Raw genomic sequence first — 18,812 nt, forward strand, 5'->3', positions numbered from 1 at the left:
AGATAGGATTTCCTCAAGATTGATCTGATATCCAAAAGATTTTGAATAAAAATTTTGTGATCGAAAACATCTAAGTTGCATGTATTTGACAATATTGCTTTTCAGAATTACCAAGTCATTTACAGTTTCTATGCCTTTAGTTTTTACATGTGGACCAATTTATCGGTGAATTCTGATAAGCTATCCAAGGATTGGTCCATAAAGTTGTGTTTTTAAAGAGTGATATTCGTTCTTGTAGAATACATTTAATTTTCTTCCAACTCTGAAGTTATTAATATTCTTAGCTTTATCCTTTGAAAATAGACACGTAAAAAGATTCTGGATATGAGCATCTTAATAGTCTACACCTGTCTAAAGAATATGGGCACACTGAGAATGGGTCCATATCTGATAGCATTGACTAATCAGAATGTGGACAACATTAGGAAGGACACATGTTAGCACCAGGTATAAATGGGGCTCTAGATGCCATTTCCTGCTGTTGTGCCCTTGAGCAAGGCACTTAACACCTAAACTGCTCCATGAGTTCTGCACTGTGGTTAACCCTGTGCAGCTGTTCTCCAACCTCTCTGTGAATCTGTGTCTCTAAAGAGAGAAAGACTAAAATATAGATATACTAGCATAAAAGTGTGGCTATTTTTTTAATTTTATTTATTTCACCTTTATTTAACCAGGTAGGCCAGTTGAGAACAAGTTCTCATTTGCAACTGCGACCTGGCCAAGATAAAGCATAGCAGTGTGAGCAGACAACACAGAGTTACACATGGAATAAACAATTAACAAGTCAATAACACAGTAGAAAACAAAGGGGGGAGTCTATATACAATGTGTGCAAAAGGCATGAGGAGGTAGGCGAATAATTACAATTTTGCAGATTAACACTGGAGTGATAAATGATCAGATGGTCATGTACAGGTAGAGATATTGGTGTGCAAAAGAGCAAGTAAATAAATAAAAACAGTATGGGGATGAGGTAGGTGAAAATGGGTGGGCTATTTACCAATAGACTATGTACAGCAGCAGCGATCGGTTAGCTGCTCAGATAGCTGATGTTTGAAGTTGGTGAGGGAGATAAAAGTCTCCAACTTCAGCGATTTTTGCAATTCGTTCCAGTCACAGGCAGCAGAGTACTGGAATGAAAGGCGGCCAAATGAGGTGTTGGCTTTAGGGATGATCAGTGAGATACACCTGCTGGAGCGCGTGCTACGGATGGGTGTTGCCATCGTGACCAGTGAACTGAGATAAGGCGGAGCTTTACCTAGCATGGACTTGTAGATGACCTGGAGCCAGTGGGTCTGGCGACGAATATGTAACGAGGGCCAGCCGACCAGAGCATACAGGTCGCAGTGGTGGGTGGTATAAGGTGCTTTAGTGACAAAACGGATGGCACTGTGATAGACTGCATCCAGTTTGCTGAGTAGAGTGTTGGAAGCCATTTTGTAGATGACATCGCCGAAGTCGAGGATCGGAAGGATAGTCAGTTTTACTAGGGTAAGCTTGGCGGCGTGAGTGAAGGAGGCTTTGTTGCGGAATAGAAAGCCGACCCTTGATTTGATTTTCGATTGGAGATGTTTGATATGAGTCTGGAAGGAGAGTTTGCAGTCTAGCCAGACACCTAGGTACTTATAGATGTCCACATATTCAAGGTCGGAACCATCCAGGGTGGTGATGCTAGTCGGGCATGCGGGTGCAGGCAGCGATCGGTTGAAAAGCATGCATTTGGTTTTACTAGCGTTTAAGAGCAGTTGGAGGCCACGGAAGGAGTGTTGTATGGCATTGAAGCTTGTTTGGAGGTTAGATAGCACAGTGTCCAATGACGGGCCGAAAGTATATAGAATGGTGTCGTCTGCGTAGAGGTGGATCAGGGAATCGCCCGCAGCAAGAGCAACATCATTGATATATACAGAGAAAAGAGTCGGCCCGAGAATTGAACCCTGTGGCACCCCCATAGAGACTGCCAGAGGACCGGACAGCATGCCCTCCGATTTGACACACTGAACTCTGTCTGCAAAGTAATTGGTGAACCAGGCAAGGCAGTCATCCGAAAAACCGAGGCTACTGAGTCTGCCGATAAGAATATGGTGATATTATATCAATATTATAAAATATCATTTCAGAATCGCCATGAGATGCTGCAGATTGAGCCTCTGAACAGGCTACTGGAGGAGAAGTGGGACAAGTTTGCTGCTCGTATGTTTTTCTTAAACTTCCTGGTTTACCTGGTTTACCTCTCCGTCTTCACTGCTGTCGCCTACTACAGGAAGAAGGGAACGGTGAGGTCTTTGCATTATCACAATAAGCTACATTATTCTAGCCTGGCTGGTCCCAGAGCAATTCAGTTTGGATCCATGCAAAAATCATTCAGATATAGAGGAGATCAAATTATTATTTATGAATTGTTTATTGTCACATACAGGTGCAGTGAAATGTGGTGTTTTACAGGGTCAGCCATAGTAGTACTGTGTCCTTAGAGCAAATTAGGGTTAAATGCCTTGCTCAAGGACACATCGACAGATTTGTCACCTTGATGGCCCAGGTATTAGCAGCATACCATCCTGCATCCCACTGCTGGCTTGCTTCTGAAGCTAAGCAGGGTTGGTTGTGGTCAGTCCCTGGATAGGACACCTGATACTGCATATGGCAGCCTTTCCTCTAGTCTAAAAAAATATCCCAATGCCCCAGGGCAGTGATTTGGGACATTGCCCTGTGTAGGGTGCTGTCTTTTGGATGGGACATAAAACAGGTGTCCTGACTCTCTGTGGTCACTAAAGATCCCATGGCACTTATTGTAAGAGTAGGCGTGTTAACCCCGGTGTCCTGGCTAAATTCCCAATCTGGCCACCTAAATATCACATCATGTTCACCTAATCATCCCCAGCTTACAATTGGCTCATTCATCCTCCTCTCCCCTGTAACCATTCCCCAGATCATTGCTGTAAATGAGAATGTGTTCTCAGTCAACTTACCTAGTAAAATAAGGGTTAAATAAAAAAATCTAAACCAGCAACCTTTTGGTTACTTGGCCAACACTCTAACCACTAGGCTGGCTACCTACTGTCCAAAGACAGTTATTTTAACTTCAGCTTAATTTCTTCTCTCACCCTCTGATATCCAGCCACCTTTTACTCTGGAACATACCAGACAGGAGTACCTGCGACTCGCCGGTCAGCTTTTTATAACTGTGGGAGCCTGCTATTTCTTCATAAGAGGGGTATGTGTGATGTGCTTTGATTATATGAGGATTAAGGCCAGGATTCAATCGATTCGCGCTAGATCCATGTCATAGCGCTGTTGACACTTAAAGGCATTTTCTAATTGAGCCGACACCTGCAGCGTTTACCTTGAACGCTGTCTCCATTAACGCGGTAAGATTGCCTTGTTGTCTGCAAGCGCGATTGGATTGAATCCCGGCCTAAATGTTTGAAATATAATTTAACAAAACTGTATTCAAAAGTGTGGTTGATCAAATGTTTTTCTTTTTCTATCCCAAGATATTAGACTTGAAGAGAAAACGTCCAAGCCTGGACACTTTGCTGATTGACGGATACAGTGAAATCCTTTTGTGAGTCGTACAAAATCTCTCTCCACACGCACTAATTATTTGATAGATTATGTATCACCTGCCCCTGCATACTTCAGCAATAACTAAGGGATTAGAAGAACTTCTAATAAGGACAACGCCACATCTTTCAGAATGCCTTGCAAGCTTGTGGGCTAGACCCACACACTCCTACTGGTACACCCTGTATAATAACATGCTGAAGTCAGAGCGGTCCAACGCAGTACTAGTCTATCTTTGATCCTGACATCTTAGGATACAATTTTCTAAGCCATGTTGATAATGTTTCTTGGCAGCTCTATGCATGTGTGTGTAGGAAGTTTGTGTTTCACTAGTGTCAGAGGTGATCTCTCTGTGATTCCAACTCTCTTCCGCAGTGAGTTGATGCAACGCTTGACTTTAACTTGCCTTTGTGTGTAGTTTTCTGCAGGCGATCTTCTTCCTGGCCTCCTCAGTGCTGTACTGCTGTGGTAGGGAGGAGTACCTGGGGTTTTTTGTGCTGTGTCTGGCTCTCAGCTGGGTCAACCTGCTCTACTTCTCCAGGGGATACAGACACATGGGCATCTACAGTGTCATGATACAGAAGGTGCACTGGATACCAGGGCCTGTTTTCACAAAGAGTCTCTGAGTAGGAGTGTTGAAATAGGAACACTTGCCTTTTAGAACACAATGAATACAATTCTATGGAGAGAGGGTCCTGATTCCTAGATCAGCACTCCTGCACTGAGACTCTAGAATTCAGTCCCTTTGACACTCTTACAGAGAAGCTACAGGATTCATTGCCACAGGGTATCTACCATTGGAACAACATTGGTGTTATGACCGAGCTGTAGTTATAATCCACAGTTCATTTGATACTCTCATTCTTACTCTCTTTTTTCCCCCTTTGTAGATGATCCTATGTGATATCTTGCGCTTTCTCTTTGTCTACGTTACCTTCCTCTTTGGGTTTTCAGCAGGTATTTCAACTCTCCTCTGTTACTTTTGCACGCAGGGACACAAACATAGCCTGTCAGTGGCTCATGAATTCAAAATGTATTTGTTTATTCTTCCAACATCATCAAAAGACCTATTGAGAGAATATAAGCAAACAATATGATTTATATATATATATATATATATATATATATATATATATATATATATATATATATATATATATACACACACTAACGTTTAAACTTTTGGGGTCACTTAGAAATGTCCTTGTTTTTGAAAGAAAAGCACATTTGTTGTCCATTAAAATAACATCAAATTGATCAGAAATAGTGTGTAGACATTGTTAATGTTGTAAATGACTATTGTAGCTGGAAACGGCAGATTTTTTATGAAATATCTACGTAGGCTTAAAGAGGCCCATTATCAGCATTATTCCTGTGTTCCAATGGCACATTGTGTTAGCTAATCCACGTTTATCATTTTAAAAGGCTAATTGATCATTAGAAAACCCTTTTGCAATTATGTTAGCACAACTGAAAACTGTTGTTCTGATTAAAGAAGCAATAAAACTGGCCTTCTTTAGACAAGTTGAGTATCTGGAGACTCAGCCTTTGTGGGTTCGATTACAGGATGAAAATGGCCAGAAACAAATAACTTTCTTCTGAAACTCATCAATCTATACTTTCTCTGAGAAATAAAGGCCATTCCATGCGAGAAATTGCCAAGAAACTGAAGATCTCATACAATGCTGTGTACTACTCTTTTCACAGAACAGCGCAAACTGGCTCTAACCAGAATAGAAAGAGGAGTGGGAAGCCCCGGTGCACAACTGAGCAAGAGGACAAGTACATTAGAGTGTCTAGTTTGTCCTAAACTTGCAGCTTCATTAAATAGTACCTGCAAAACACCAGTCTCAACATCAACAGTGAGGAGGCGACTCATGGATGCTGGCCTTCTAGGCAGAGTTGCAAAGAAAAATAGGTATCTCTGACTGGCCAATAAAAATTAAATATTAAGATGGGCAAAAGAACACCGACAGTGGACAGAGGTACTCTCAGAATCAGAACAACAGTTTTCAGCTGTGCTAACATAATTGCAAAAGTTAATTAGCCTTTTAAAATGATCAACTTAGATTAGCTAACACAACGTGCCATTGGATCACAGGAGTGATGGTTGCTGATAACGGCCCTCTGTACGCCTATGTAGATATTCCATTAAAAATCAGCCGCTTCCAGCTACAATAGTCATTTACAACATTAACAATGTCTACACTGTATTTCTGATCAATTGGATGTTATTTTAAAAAATTAAAAAATTGCTTTTCTTTCAAAAACAAGGACATTTCTAAGTGACCCCAAACTTTTGAATGGTAGGGTATATTTACAGTAGCTGTCAAAAGTTTGGACACACCTACTAATTCAAGGGTTTTTCTTTATTTTTTACTATTTCCTACATTGTAGAATAATAGTGAAGACATCAAAACTATGAAATAACACATATGGAATCATGTACTAACCAAAAAAGTGTTAATTAACAAATCAAAATATATTTTATATTTTGTATTCTTCAAAGTAGCCACCCTTTGCGCACGCTTGGCATTCTCTCAACCAGCTTCACCTGGAATGCTTTTCCAACAGTCTTGAAGGAGTTCCCACATATGCTGAGCACTTGTTGGCTGTTTTTCCTTTCACTCTGCTGTCCAACTCATCCCAAACATTCTAATCTGGGTTGAGGTTGGGTGATTGTGGAGGCCAGGTCATCTGACGCAGCACTCCATCACACTCCTTCTAGGTATAATAGCCCTTACACAGCCTGGAGGTGTGTTGGGTCATTGTCCTGTTGAAAAACAAATGATAGTCCCACTAAGCGCAAACCAGATGGGATGGCGTATCGCTGCAGAATGCTGTGGTAGGCATCCTGGTTAAGTGTGCCTTGAATTCTAAATAAATCAGACAATGTAACCAACAAAGCACCCCTACACCATGACACCTCCTCCTCCATGCTTTACGGTGGGAACCACACATGCGGAAATCATCCCTTCACCTACTCTGCGTCTCACAAAGACACGGCGGTTGGAACCAAATATCTCAAATTTGGAGTCATCAGACCAAAGGACATATTTCCATTGGTCTAATGTCCATTGCTCGTGTTTCTTGGCCCAAGCAAGTCTCTTCTTATTATTGGTGTCCTTTAGTAGTGGTTTCTTTGCAGCGATTCAACCATGGTCGGATTCACGCAGTCTTCTCTGAACAGTTGATGTTGAGATGTGTCTGTTACTTGAACTCTGTGAAGCATTTATTTGGGTTGCAATTTCTGAGGTGCAGTTAACTCTAATGAACTTATTCTCTGCAGCAGAGGTAACTCTGGCTATTCCATTCCTGTGGCGATCCTCGTGAGAGCCAATTTGATCATAGCCCTTGATGGTTTTGCTACTGCAAAGTTCTTGAAATGTTCCGGATTGACTGACCTTCATGTCTTAAAGTAATGATGGACTATGGTTTCTCTTTGATTATTTGAGCTGTTTTTTTGCCATAATATGGATGTGGTCTTTTAGCAAATAGGGCTATCTTCTGTATACCACCCCTACCTTGTCACAGCACAACTGATTGGCTCAAATGCATTAAGAAGGAAAGAAATTCCACAAATGAACTTTTAACAAGGCACACCTCTAAATTGAAATGCATTCCAGGTGACTACCTCATGAAGCTGGTTGAGAGAATACCAAGAGTGTGCAAAGCTCTTGTTAAGATGGTGCCGAAGAGGATGGGTGACGTTTTACCGTAACCAATTGTGCTATTTTGTTTGCTTTTTTGCATTGTTTGTAACTTTGTTTTTTACTTATTTTGTACATAATGTTGCTGCTACTGTCTCTTATGCCCCAAAATAACTTCTGGACATCAGAACTGGGAATACTCACCATGAATTGGAAGAAGCTTTTTCCTTTGAGTCCGCCGAAAAATATAAACTGCTCTGCCGGCAACAGGCCCAGATCCACGTCATTTGTGGAGAAAAGACAGAGGAAAAGAGGACGCAGATCGGGCTGCCTTTTGAGAATCCGTAGGCGAGCGAGTAAACTCCCACATCCATCAATTCTACTTCCTAACATGCAATCATTGGAAAATAAAATTGATGACCTACGATTACGATTATCCTACCAACGGGACATTAAGAACTGTGTTTCACCGAGTCGTGGCTGAACGACGACAAGGATAATATAGAGCTGGAGGGATTTTCAATGCACTGGCAGCACAGAGAAGCTATGTCTGGTTAGACGAGGGGTAGGGGTGTGCGCCTTTTTGTCAATAACAGCTGGTGCGCGACGTCTAATATTAAAGAAGTCTCGAGGTATTGCTCGCCTTAGGCAGAGTACCTTAAGATAAGCTGTAGACCACACTATCTACCAAGAGAGTTCTCATCTATATTATTTGTAGCCATCTATTTACCACCACAGACCGATGCTGGCACTAACACCGCACTCAACCAATTCTATAAGGCCATAAGCAAACAAGCAAATGCTCACCCAGAAGCAGCGCTCCTAGTGGCCAGAGATTTTAATGCAGGCAAACTTAAATCAGTTTTACCAAATTTATTACCAGCATGTCACATGTGCAACACCTTTATTCCACACAGAATGCATACAAAGCTATCCCCCACCCTCCATTTGGCAAATCTGACCATAATTATTTCCTCCTGATTCCGGCTTACAAGCAAAAATTAAAGCAGGAAGTACCAGTGACTCGCTCAATACGGAAGTGGTCAGACGACGCGAATGCTATGCTACAGGACTGTTTAGCTAGCACAGACTGGAATATGTTCCGGGATTTATCCAATGGCATTGAGGAGTATACCACCTCAGTCACCGGCTTCATCAATAAGTGCATCGACGACGACGTTGTCCTCACAGTGACCGTACGTACATATCCCAACCAGAAGCCATGGATTACAGGCATCATCCGCATTGATCTAAAGGCTAGAGCTGCTGCTTTCAAGGAGGGGGACACTAATCCGGACGCCTATAAGAAATCCTGCTATGCCCTCAGACGAATCATCAAACAAGCAAAGCGCCAATACAGGATTAAGATCGAATCCTACTACACCAGCTCTGACGCTCGTTGGATGTGGCAGGTCTTGAAAACTATTACGGACTACAAACGGAAACCCAGACGCGGGCTGCCCAGTGACGCGAGCCTACCAGATGAGCTAAATGCCTTTTATGCTCGCTTCGAGGCAAGCAACACTGAAGCATGCACGAGAGCACCAGCTGTTCTGGATGACTGTGTGATTACGCTCTCGGTAGCCGATGTGAGCAAGACCTTTAGACAAGTCAACATTCACAAAGCCATGGGGCCAGATGGATTACCAGGACGTGTACTCAAAGCATGACCGGACCAACTGGCAAGTGTCTTCACTGACATTTTCAACCTCTCCCTGACTGAGTCGGTAATACCTACATGTTTCAAGCAGACCACCATAGTCCCTGTGCCCAAGGAAGCGAAGGTAACCTGCCTAAATTATTACCGCCCTATAGCACTCACGTTGATAGCCATGAACTGCTTTGAAAGGCTGGTCATGGCTCACATCAACAGCATCCTCCCAGATACCGTAGACCCATTCCAATTCGCATACTGCCCCAACAGATCCATAGATGACGCAATCTCAATCGCACTCCACACTGCCCTTTCCCAGCTGGACAAAAGGAACACCTATGTGAGAATGCTGTTCATTGACTACAGCTCAGCGTTCAACACCATAGTGCCCACAAAGCTCATCACTAAGCTAAGGACCCTGGAACTAAACACCTCCCTCTGCAACTGGATCCTGGACTTCCTGACGGGCCTCCCCCAGGTGGTAAGGTTAGGCAACAACACGTATGCCACGCTGATCCTCAACTCTGGGGCCCCTCAGGGATGTGTACTTAGTCCCTTCCTGTACTCCCTGTTCATCCACGACTGCATGGCCAAACATGACTCCAACACCATCACTAAGTTTGCTGACGACACAATAGTGGTAGGCCTGATCACCGACAACAATGAGACAGCCTATATGGAGGAGGTCAGAGAACTGGCAGTGTGGTGCCAGGACAACAACCTCTCCCTCAATGTGAGCAAGACAAAGGAGCTGATTTTGGACTACAGGAAAAGGCGGGCCAAACATCAACAGGGCTGTAATGGAGCGGGTTGAGAGTTTAAAGTTCCTTGGTGTCCACATCACCAACGATCTATCATGGTCCAAACACACCAAGACAGTCATGAAGAGGGCACAACAAAACCTTATCCCCCTCAGGAGACTGAAAATATTTAGCATGGGTCCCCATATCCTCCAAAAGTTCTACAGCTGCACCATCGAGAGCATCCTGACTGGTTGCATCACCGCCTGGTATGGCAACTGCTAGGCATCTGACCGTAAAGCGCTACAGAGGGTATTGCTTACAGCCCACTATATCGCTGGGGCCAAGCTTCCTGCAATCCAGGACCTACAGTATATAATAGGGGGTGTCAGAGGAAAGCCCATAAAAATGTCAGAGACACCCAAGTCATAGACTGTTTTCTCTGCTACCGGCCGGCAAGCGGTACCGGAGCGCCAAGTCTAGAACCAAAAGGCTCCTTAACAGCTTCTACCCCAAGCCATAAGACTGCTGAACAATTAATCAAATGGCCCCCGAACTATTTCATTTACCCCCACCTCCATTGTTTTGTACACTACTGCTACTCGCTGTTTATTATCTATGCATAGTCACTTCACCCTACTGTACCTACATGTGAAAATGACCTTTAACCTGTACCCCGCACACTGACTCAGTACCGGTACCCCCTGTATATAGCCTCATTGTTATGTTATTGTGTTTCTTTTTATTATTTTTTACTTTAGTTTATTTGGTAAATATTTTCTTAACTTCTCTTGAACTGCACTGTTGGTTAAGGGCTTGTAAGTAAGCATTTCACGGTAAGTCTACACTTGTATTCGGTAACAAATAAAGTGTGATTAGAAGCTGTCATCAAGCCAAAGGGTGGCTGCTTTGAAGAATCTCAAATATAAAACATATTTTGATTTGTTTAACACTTTTGTGGTTACAGCATGATTCCATATGTGTTGATGTCTTCACTATTATTCTACAATGTAGAAAATAGTAGAAAAAACAAAAAAACCTTGAATGAGCAGGTGTGTCCAAACTTTTGACTGGTACTGTATGTAAGAGAATGTATGTAACAAAACTCTGTGAATGGACCGTAGTAAAGCATTCTCTGTCCCTCCACAGCGGTGGTCACTTTGTTGATGGAACCTGAATTGCCAGCCAATAATACAGCACAGCCAATAAACAGTACAGATGGAAGAGGTCGTACCTTTTTCCTTCCCACTGAGGATTCGTGTATAAAACCCACCTTCAGGAACATCTCTCACACTATCATGGAGCTGTTCAAGTTCACCATCGGCATGGGAGACCTGGAGTTCACAGAGAGGTAATAATTGATTTTCCAGATGCTAAAAGGCTATTTAGATAGACATGTCTAGCACCCACCTGAGTGATGCCAAGACAGCCATTTTTGCTTCCATATACTGTACTAGCTATCATGGTGGGGAAATGGGCAGTTATTTAGGCCATTAGGAATGTGTTTTTTCTAGGTACCAGTACAAGGAAGTGTTTTACATGCTGCTAATCTCCTACATCGTGCTCACCTACATCCTGCTGCTCAACATGCTCATCGCCCTCATGAGCCGCACTGTGGAGAAGATGTCCCTGGAGAGCACCAGCATCTGGAAACTACAGGTGATCCACCATGGGTTCACTGGCAGACAGACAGATGTACTGACTGACAGGGAAATCGCACAATTTTTTTATGTGTTGTTTGTTTTTGTGGATAGTTTGATCTTAGCTCATTCATTGTAATGAACACGTGTGTCTACAGCGGGCCCTCACCATCCTGGATCTGGAAAGGAGCCTGCCTCGCTGCTTGAGAAGGAGGCTTCGTTCTGGGGTGGACAAGGACCTGGGGACCAGGGCTGGAGAGAAAGACCGCCGATGGTGCTTCAGGTGGCCAATTTATTTACATACTGTAGATGTTGAATCAATGATGAGAGAATAGATCAAATGAAAAAATGTATCTGACAAAAGTACAAGTGAACATACCTGTACATTCCTATTGGATAACATTCTATAGATTTGATTGCGTCCAATATCAATAGCATGACAATCATTCCCAACACTAACCCATTTCGACAGGAACCCATCATATCAGGAAAATATCATTTAAAGCCCCTCATACAACCCCAGCTGTGTAATTGTGCGTCTAGAATTAAATGACTGAATGCACTCCACAGCCGCTGTGCACAGCAGCACCGCAGCCTGGTACATGGTGTGCTGCATCATTGATTTGCTTTCTGTGACAGCTGATGGATGTGTCATACACTCAGGGACAGTAATTGGAGCATGTGTCTGTCTATCTGTCTGTCCTCTCAGAGTGGAGGAAGTCAACTGGAACAAATGGAACACCAACCTGGGAATAATCAATGAGGATCCAGGGAGCGGAGATACGGCCAGGCTGTCCCCTACACACAGCAGCAGAACGCTAGGCAGAGGTATAGGCCTAGTGTGTGTGTCCGTTTGTGTGTGTGTTGGGAGAGAGAGAAAAACAATGAGTTTTTGGTTGGAGGCATTTTTACACCTTCTGGATCACATAATATTCTTGTGTCCTAATCAGTACTATTCAAATGTAAGTACACCAATCTAGTACCGAGTCGGACCACCCTTTTCCTCCAGAATTCTTCAGGGCATGGATTCATCAAGGTCCTGCATTCAAACGTTGCTCAATTGTTATCAAGAGACCTAATATGTGCCAGGAAAATATGCCCTTCACCATTACACCACTATCACCAGCCTGTACCGTTGACACCAGGCAGGATGGGGCCATGGAGTCATGCTGCTTACGCCAAATCTTGAATCTGCCATCAGATTGACGCAACAGGAACTGTGATTCGTCGGAACAGGCAATGTTTTTCCACTCCTCAATTGTACAGTGTTGGTGGTCCAGCTTGTTTTTCGCTGATAGAAGTGGAACCTGGTGTGGTCTGCTGCAATAGCCCATCTGTGACAAGAACAGACAAGTTGTTCATTCCGAGATGCCGTTCTGCGCCGTTATTTGCCTGTTTGTGGCCCACCTGTTAGCTTGCACGATTCTTGCCATTCATCTTCGACCTCTCTCATCAACGAGCTGTTTTTGCCCACAGGACTGCCGTTGACTGGATGTGTTTCGTTTGTCACACCATACTCAGTAAACCCTAGACACTGTTGTGCGTAAAAGGCCCAGGAGGGTGTCCGTTTCTGAGATACTGGAACAGTGTTGTGCCCCTGCCAGAATCCCCCCCTTCTAATTTCCTTAATTTTGTCACTAGAGTCAAATACAGCGACATGGGCAGCAATGAAGAACGTGAAAGGGGGGAGAATTATGTCAGGGGGGAGATTTTCGGCACAACACCGGCACACCTGGCACTAACGATCATACCACGCTCAAAGTCACTTAGGTCACTCTTTTTGCTCATTCAAATGTTCAATCGAACAGTAATGGGATGCCTCGATGCCCGCCTGCCTGCTTTATATAGCGAGCCACGGCCACCATTTTCGTGAACGGGGTACCTAATAAACTGGCCACTGAGTGTATATGGACATTAATATACTGTATTAGTCATTTGAGTGCATACAGATGAACATTTCAAACTCCTTTTTCTCTACAGAGAGGAGCTGGCGGGGGTTCCTGGGAAATGTCAGTCGAAGACAACATACACAGCCTCAGCAACAAACACAAGTAGAGAGCACAGAGATGTCCTCTCTGTCTCCTCTCAACCATGTCTGAAGTCTGCTCTTGCATCCTCCTGACCTAGATGGTTCTCTTTCTTGCAATGATTGTGATGTTTGGTTGTTTTACCTATGCACAGATTTCATGAAATTGCTAAAATATATATGTACTCTGGTTTGGTCCTATCGTGTGGTTAATAGGAGGGTAGTGGAGGGTTCTAGCCTCTAGAGGGCAGGTTTAAACAGCCAAAGAAACACATTCACTCCACTGTTATTGTGATTTACAACATTGATTTATTTATACTTCAAGCTGATTGTTATTCTGTTAAATCTATGTGCCCTAAAATGACTGCAATCTGTGTTGAGCAAATCGTAGAGATGAGATCTTAATAAAGAAAATCATTGCAGTAGTGGTCCTTAATCCTCATATGTTTACTTAAAATTTAGCAATAACATAACTGGAAAACTGTATAAATATATGGTTATTTTAACGAACTAATGTATTGACATACTTACCTGGCTACCCAGACTAATTCCTCAGACCGAAAGCCACACCCACAAAGGTTTGTTTCTTCTCTGCAATGAGTCTGGATTTGACTCTTAGACCTTTATTGAATGCGAACACATTCGGACCGTCTGATCGGTCCCAGAAACCAATGGGTTGGGCCATAAGTATAGTAATAACCAAAAAGATAACGCCAAAGATTTTTATAACTAACCTAAGACAGCCTGTCGTTTCCAAATGGGAGAAAATTAATCATATACTGCTTTGACATAGGATTTAAGGTATTTTGCCTGTAAAAACAATTGAGAAATGTTTATGACCCTTTTACAAACAAGCCTATTTTTTACCATATTCTTGCCTGCATACTCCTTTTATACCTCCCGTGTGCATGACGACATGCCAGGGAAGAGTGGTTGTAGTGGTGTGCAGATGAGGGTGGTCATCTATTTTAATAAATCCATTGAGAATATACACCATCAAAAATAAATCTATTATTAATTAGTTTAGGCAGGTCCTAAGAAACATAAGACTAATCCAATGTATTTTCAAAAGAATAGAATGGCATATTGAGTTTAATGACTTTATTGATCTATGCAGCCTATATGACTGCGGCATGCACATGAAATCAGTTATTTTGTTAAAAAGACTAGACACACAGTCAACACACATATTTTACAGTAGGCTTAGAATTTTATGAAATACAAATATTTTTTCTACACAACTTGCATTATGGCAACAACATGTGGAACCCATCATATAAAAAAGTGAGATTTTGAAACAGAGCCCAAGGCAAGCCCATGCTTTTTTAATCCACGTTTCATCACTTTCCTACCCTCACTCTGCTTTGTTAGGGAGCAGGCATAGGGTCTTACTCTGAATGTATCTTCATACTTTTCAAAAGCATTTCAACACCCTCCCCTCCGTTGGCTTTTGGGGTTGCTTATACATGACCGAGCAGAATAATAGGCCTACACTGAATTTAGGCTACATTATTGCACGGTAAATGTTTCTGATCAGTGATAGATGAGACAACAAATAGATGAGCAAAACCACCTCCACTTTTTTGTCCAGCCAGACAATTAACCAAATATACAGATGGAGATTTAGTGAAACAAAATCACATTGATTGATTAAGATAAGTCACAGGCCTTTGGTTGGGAGTAGGCCTCGGCTAGGTTACTAAGCGACCGAATAATCTACTTTGTTAATCTACATAACATCCTGGCAAAATGCTCTGATCAGTGCTAATAAATGAGCCAAATAGACAAGATGATAATGAGCACCACTCGCCTCAATTTAGCGAACATTTCCCAGCCTAATATCCAAACAGAGATTCAGTGGAAAAAAACTGTGACATTGATTTATCAATACACCAAGCTTGTCTCAAAGCAGCGCAAAATGGGGCTGAAATAGTTGACCACACACAGGTAGTTTATTGCTTCTATCAAATGTATTATAAAAATTGGATGACTTTGGGGTTTCAGTAAGCAACAATTGAATGCCTTCAACTGCATTAGCCTTCTTTATTCCAATATTTTTTGTCATTCAGTGATATTTATTCCCACATTAATTCATTATGGATCCACCCACTTGTGGTTAAGAAAACAGTGCATGTGGTGGGTTCTGCAAAGAGATGGGTGATGATAGTAGTATGTGATGGGTGATGATAGTAGTAGATGGGTGATGATAGTAGTGTGTGATGGGTGATGATAGTAGTATGTGATGGGTGATGATCGTAGTATGTGATGGGTGATGATCGTAGTATGTGATGGGTGATGATCGTAGTATGTGATGGGTGATGATCGTAGTATGTGATGGGTGATGATAGTAGTATGTGATGGGTAATGATAGTAGTATGTGATGGGTGATGATCGTAGTATGTGATGGGTGATGATCGTAGTATGTGATGGGTGATGATCGTAGTATGTGATGGGTGATGATAGTAGTATGAGATGGGTGATGATAGTAGTATGTGATGGGTGATGATAGTAGTATGTGATGGGTGATGATAGTAGTATGTGATGGGTGACGATCGTAGTATGTGATGGGTGATGATAGTAGTATGTGATGGGTGATGATCGTAGTATGTGATGGGTGATGATCGTAGTATGTGATGGGTGATGATAGTGGTATGTGATGGGTGATGATAGTAGTATGAGATGGGTGATGACAGTAGGATGATAGTAGTATGTGATGGGTGATGATAGTAGTATGAGATGGGTGATGATCGTAGTATGTGATGGGTGATGATCGTAGTATGTGATGGGTGATGATAGTAGTATGTGATGGGTAATGATAGTAGTATGTGATGGGTGATGATCGTAGTATGTGATGGGTGATGATCGTAGTATGTGATGGGTGATGATAGTAGTATGTGATGGGTGATGATAGTAGTATGTGATGGGTGATGATCGTAGTATGTGATGGGTGATGATCGTAGTATGTGATGGGTGATGATAGTGGTATGTGATGGGTGATGATAGTAGTATGTGATGGGTGATGATAGTAGGATGATAGTAGTATGTGATGGGTGATGATAGTAGTATGAGATGGGTGATGATCGTGGTATGTGATGGGTGATGATAGTGGTATGTGATGGGTGATGATAGTAGTATGTGATGGGTGATGATAGTAGGATGATAGTAGTATGTGATGGGTGATGATAGTAGTATGAGATGGGTGATGATCGTGGTATGTGATGGGTGATGATCGTAGTATGAGATGGGTGATGATAGTAGTATGTGATGGGTGATGATACTAGTATGTGATGGGTGATGATAGTAGTATGTGATGGGTGATGATAGTAGTATGTGATGGGTGATGATAGTAGTATGTGATGGGTGATGATAGTAGTATGTGATGGGTGATGATCGTAGTATGTGATGGGTGATGATCGTAGTATGTGATGGGTGATGATCGTAGTATGTGATGGGTGATGATCGTAGTATGTGATGGGTGATGATAGTAGTATGTGATGGGTAATGATAGTAGTATGTGATGGGTGATGATCGTAGTATGTGATGGGTGATGATCGTAGTATGTGATGGGTGATGATCGTAGTATGTGATGGGTGATGATAGTAGTATGAGATGGGTGATGATAGTAGTATGTGATGGGTGATGATAGTAGTATGTGATGGGTGATGATAGTAGTATGTGATGGGTGATGATCGTAGTATGTGATGGGTGATGATCGTAGTATGTGATGGGTGATGATCGTGGTATGTGATGGGTGATGATAGTGGTATGTGATGGGTGATGATAGTAGTATGTGATGGGTGATGATAGTAGGATGATAGTAGTATGTGATGGGTGATGATAGTAGTATGAGATGGGTGATGATCGTGGTATGTGATGGGTGATGATAGTGGTATGTGATGGGTGATGATAGTAGTATGTGATGGGTGATGATAGTAGGATGATAGTAGTATGTGATGGGTGATGATAGTAGTATGAGATGGGTGATGATCGTGGTATGTGATGGGTGATGATCGTAGTATGAGATGGGTGATGATAGTAGTATGTGATGGGTGATGATACTAGTATGTGATGGGTGATGATAGTAGTATGTGATGGGTGATGATAGTAGTATGTGATGGGTGATGATAGTAGTATGTGATGGGGGATGATAGTAGTATGTGATGGGTGATGATAGTAGTATGTGATGGGTGATGATAGTAGTATGAGATGGGTGATGATAGTAGGATGATAGTAGTATGTGATGGGTGATGATACTAGTATGTGATGGGTGATGATAGTAGTATGTGATGGGTGATGATAGTAGTATGTGATGGGTGATGATAGTAGTATGTGATGGGGGATGATAGTAGTATGTGATGGGTGATGATAGTAGTATGTGATGGGTGATGATAGTAGTATGAGATGGGTGATGATAGTAGTATGTGATGGGTGATGATAGTAGTATGAGATGGGTGATGATAGTAGGATGATAGTAGTATGTGATGGGTGATGATAGTAGTATGTGATGGGTGATGATCGTAGTATGTGATGGGTGATGATCGTAGTATGTGATGGGTGATGATAGTAGTATGAGATGGGTGATGATAGTAGTATGAGATGGGTGATGCTGGTAGTATGTGATGGGTGATGATAGTAGTATGTGATGGGTGATGATCGTAGTATGAGATGGGTGATGATCGTAGTATGTGATGGGTGATGATAGTGGTATGTGATGGGTGATGATAGTAGTATGAGATGGGTGATGATAGTAGGATGATAGTAGTATGTGATGGGTGATGATAGTAGTATGAGATGGGTGATGATCGTAGTATGTGATGGGTGATGATCGTAGTATGTGATGGGTGATGATAGTAGTATGTGATGGGTAATGATAGTAGTATGTGATGGGTGATGATCGTAGTATGTGATGGGTGATGATCGTAGTATGTGATGGGTGATGATCGTAGTATGTGATGGGTGATGATAGTAGTATGAGATGGGTGATGATAGTAGTATGTGATGGGTGATGATAGTAGTATGTGATGGGTGATGATAGTAGTATGTGATGGGTGATGATCGTAGTATGTGATGGGTGATGATCGTAGTATGTGATGGGTGATGATCGTGGTATGTGATGGGTGATGATAGTGGTATGTGATGGGTGATGATAGTAGTATGTGATGGGTGATGATAGTAGGATGATAGTAGTATGTGATGGGTGATGATAGTAGTATGAGATGGGTGATGATCGTGGTATGTGATGGGTGATGATAGTGGTATGTGATGGGTGATGATAGTAGTATGTGATGGGTGATGATAGTAGGATGATAGTAGTATGTGATGGGTGATGATAGTAGTATGAGATGGGTGATGATCGTGGTATGTGATGGGTGATGATCGTAGTATGAGATGGGTGATGATAGTAGTATGTGATGGGTGATGATACTAGTATGTGATGGGTGATGATAGTAGTATGTGATGGGTGATGATAGTAGTATGTGATGGGTGATGATAGTAGTATGTGATGGGGATGATAGTAGTATGTGATGGGTGATGATAGTA

The 18,812-nt window shown here is 42.3% G+C and overlaps 1 protein-coding gene across 5 annotated transcripts in view; it reads left to right on the forward strand.

Annotated features, from left to right (window-relative positions):
• trpv1 (transient receptor potential cation channel, subfamily V, member 1) overlaps positions 1-13,693 on the forward strand; it is a 29,241-nt gene extending 15,548 nt beyond the window's left edge. For 2 of the 5 annotated variants that reach the window (XM_024393974.2, XM_042309043.1), the window contains 10 exons: positions 2,118-2,273; positions 3,116-3,211; positions 3,492-3,562; positions 3,980-4,145; positions 4,452-4,518; positions 10,755-10,956; positions 11,120-11,264; positions 11,404-11,528; positions 11,955-12,073; positions 13,226-13,693. In XM_024393974.2, coding sequence (XP_024249742.1) covers positions 2,118-2,273; positions 3,116-3,211; positions 3,492-3,562; positions 3,980-4,145; positions 4,452-4,518; positions 10,755-10,956; positions 11,120-11,264; positions 11,404-11,528; positions 11,955-12,073; positions 13,226-13,344 — 1,266 coding nt within the window. In that variant the 3' untranslated portion in view covers positions 13,345-13,693. Of the gene's footprint in view, positions 1-2,117; positions 2,274-3,115; positions 3,212-3,491; positions 3,563-3,979; positions 4,146-4,451; positions 4,519-10,754; positions 10,957-11,102; positions 11,265-11,403; positions 11,529-11,954; positions 12,074-13,225 lie in introns of those variants that run through there. The other 3 variants (XR_006080343.1, XM_024393975.2, XR_006080344.1) reach the window with 3 other exon arrangements.
• Positions 13,694-18,812: the final 5,119 nt, after the last annotated feature.

The sequence above is a fragment of the Oncorhynchus tshawytscha genome, linkage group LG30, assembly GCF_018296145.1.
Source record: "Oncorhynchus tshawytscha isolate Ot180627B linkage group LG30, Otsh_v2.0, whole genome shotgun sequence".
Classification (NCBI taxonomy): Eukaryota; Metazoa; Chordata; class Actinopteri; order Salmoniformes; family Salmonidae; genus Oncorhynchus; species Oncorhynchus tshawytscha.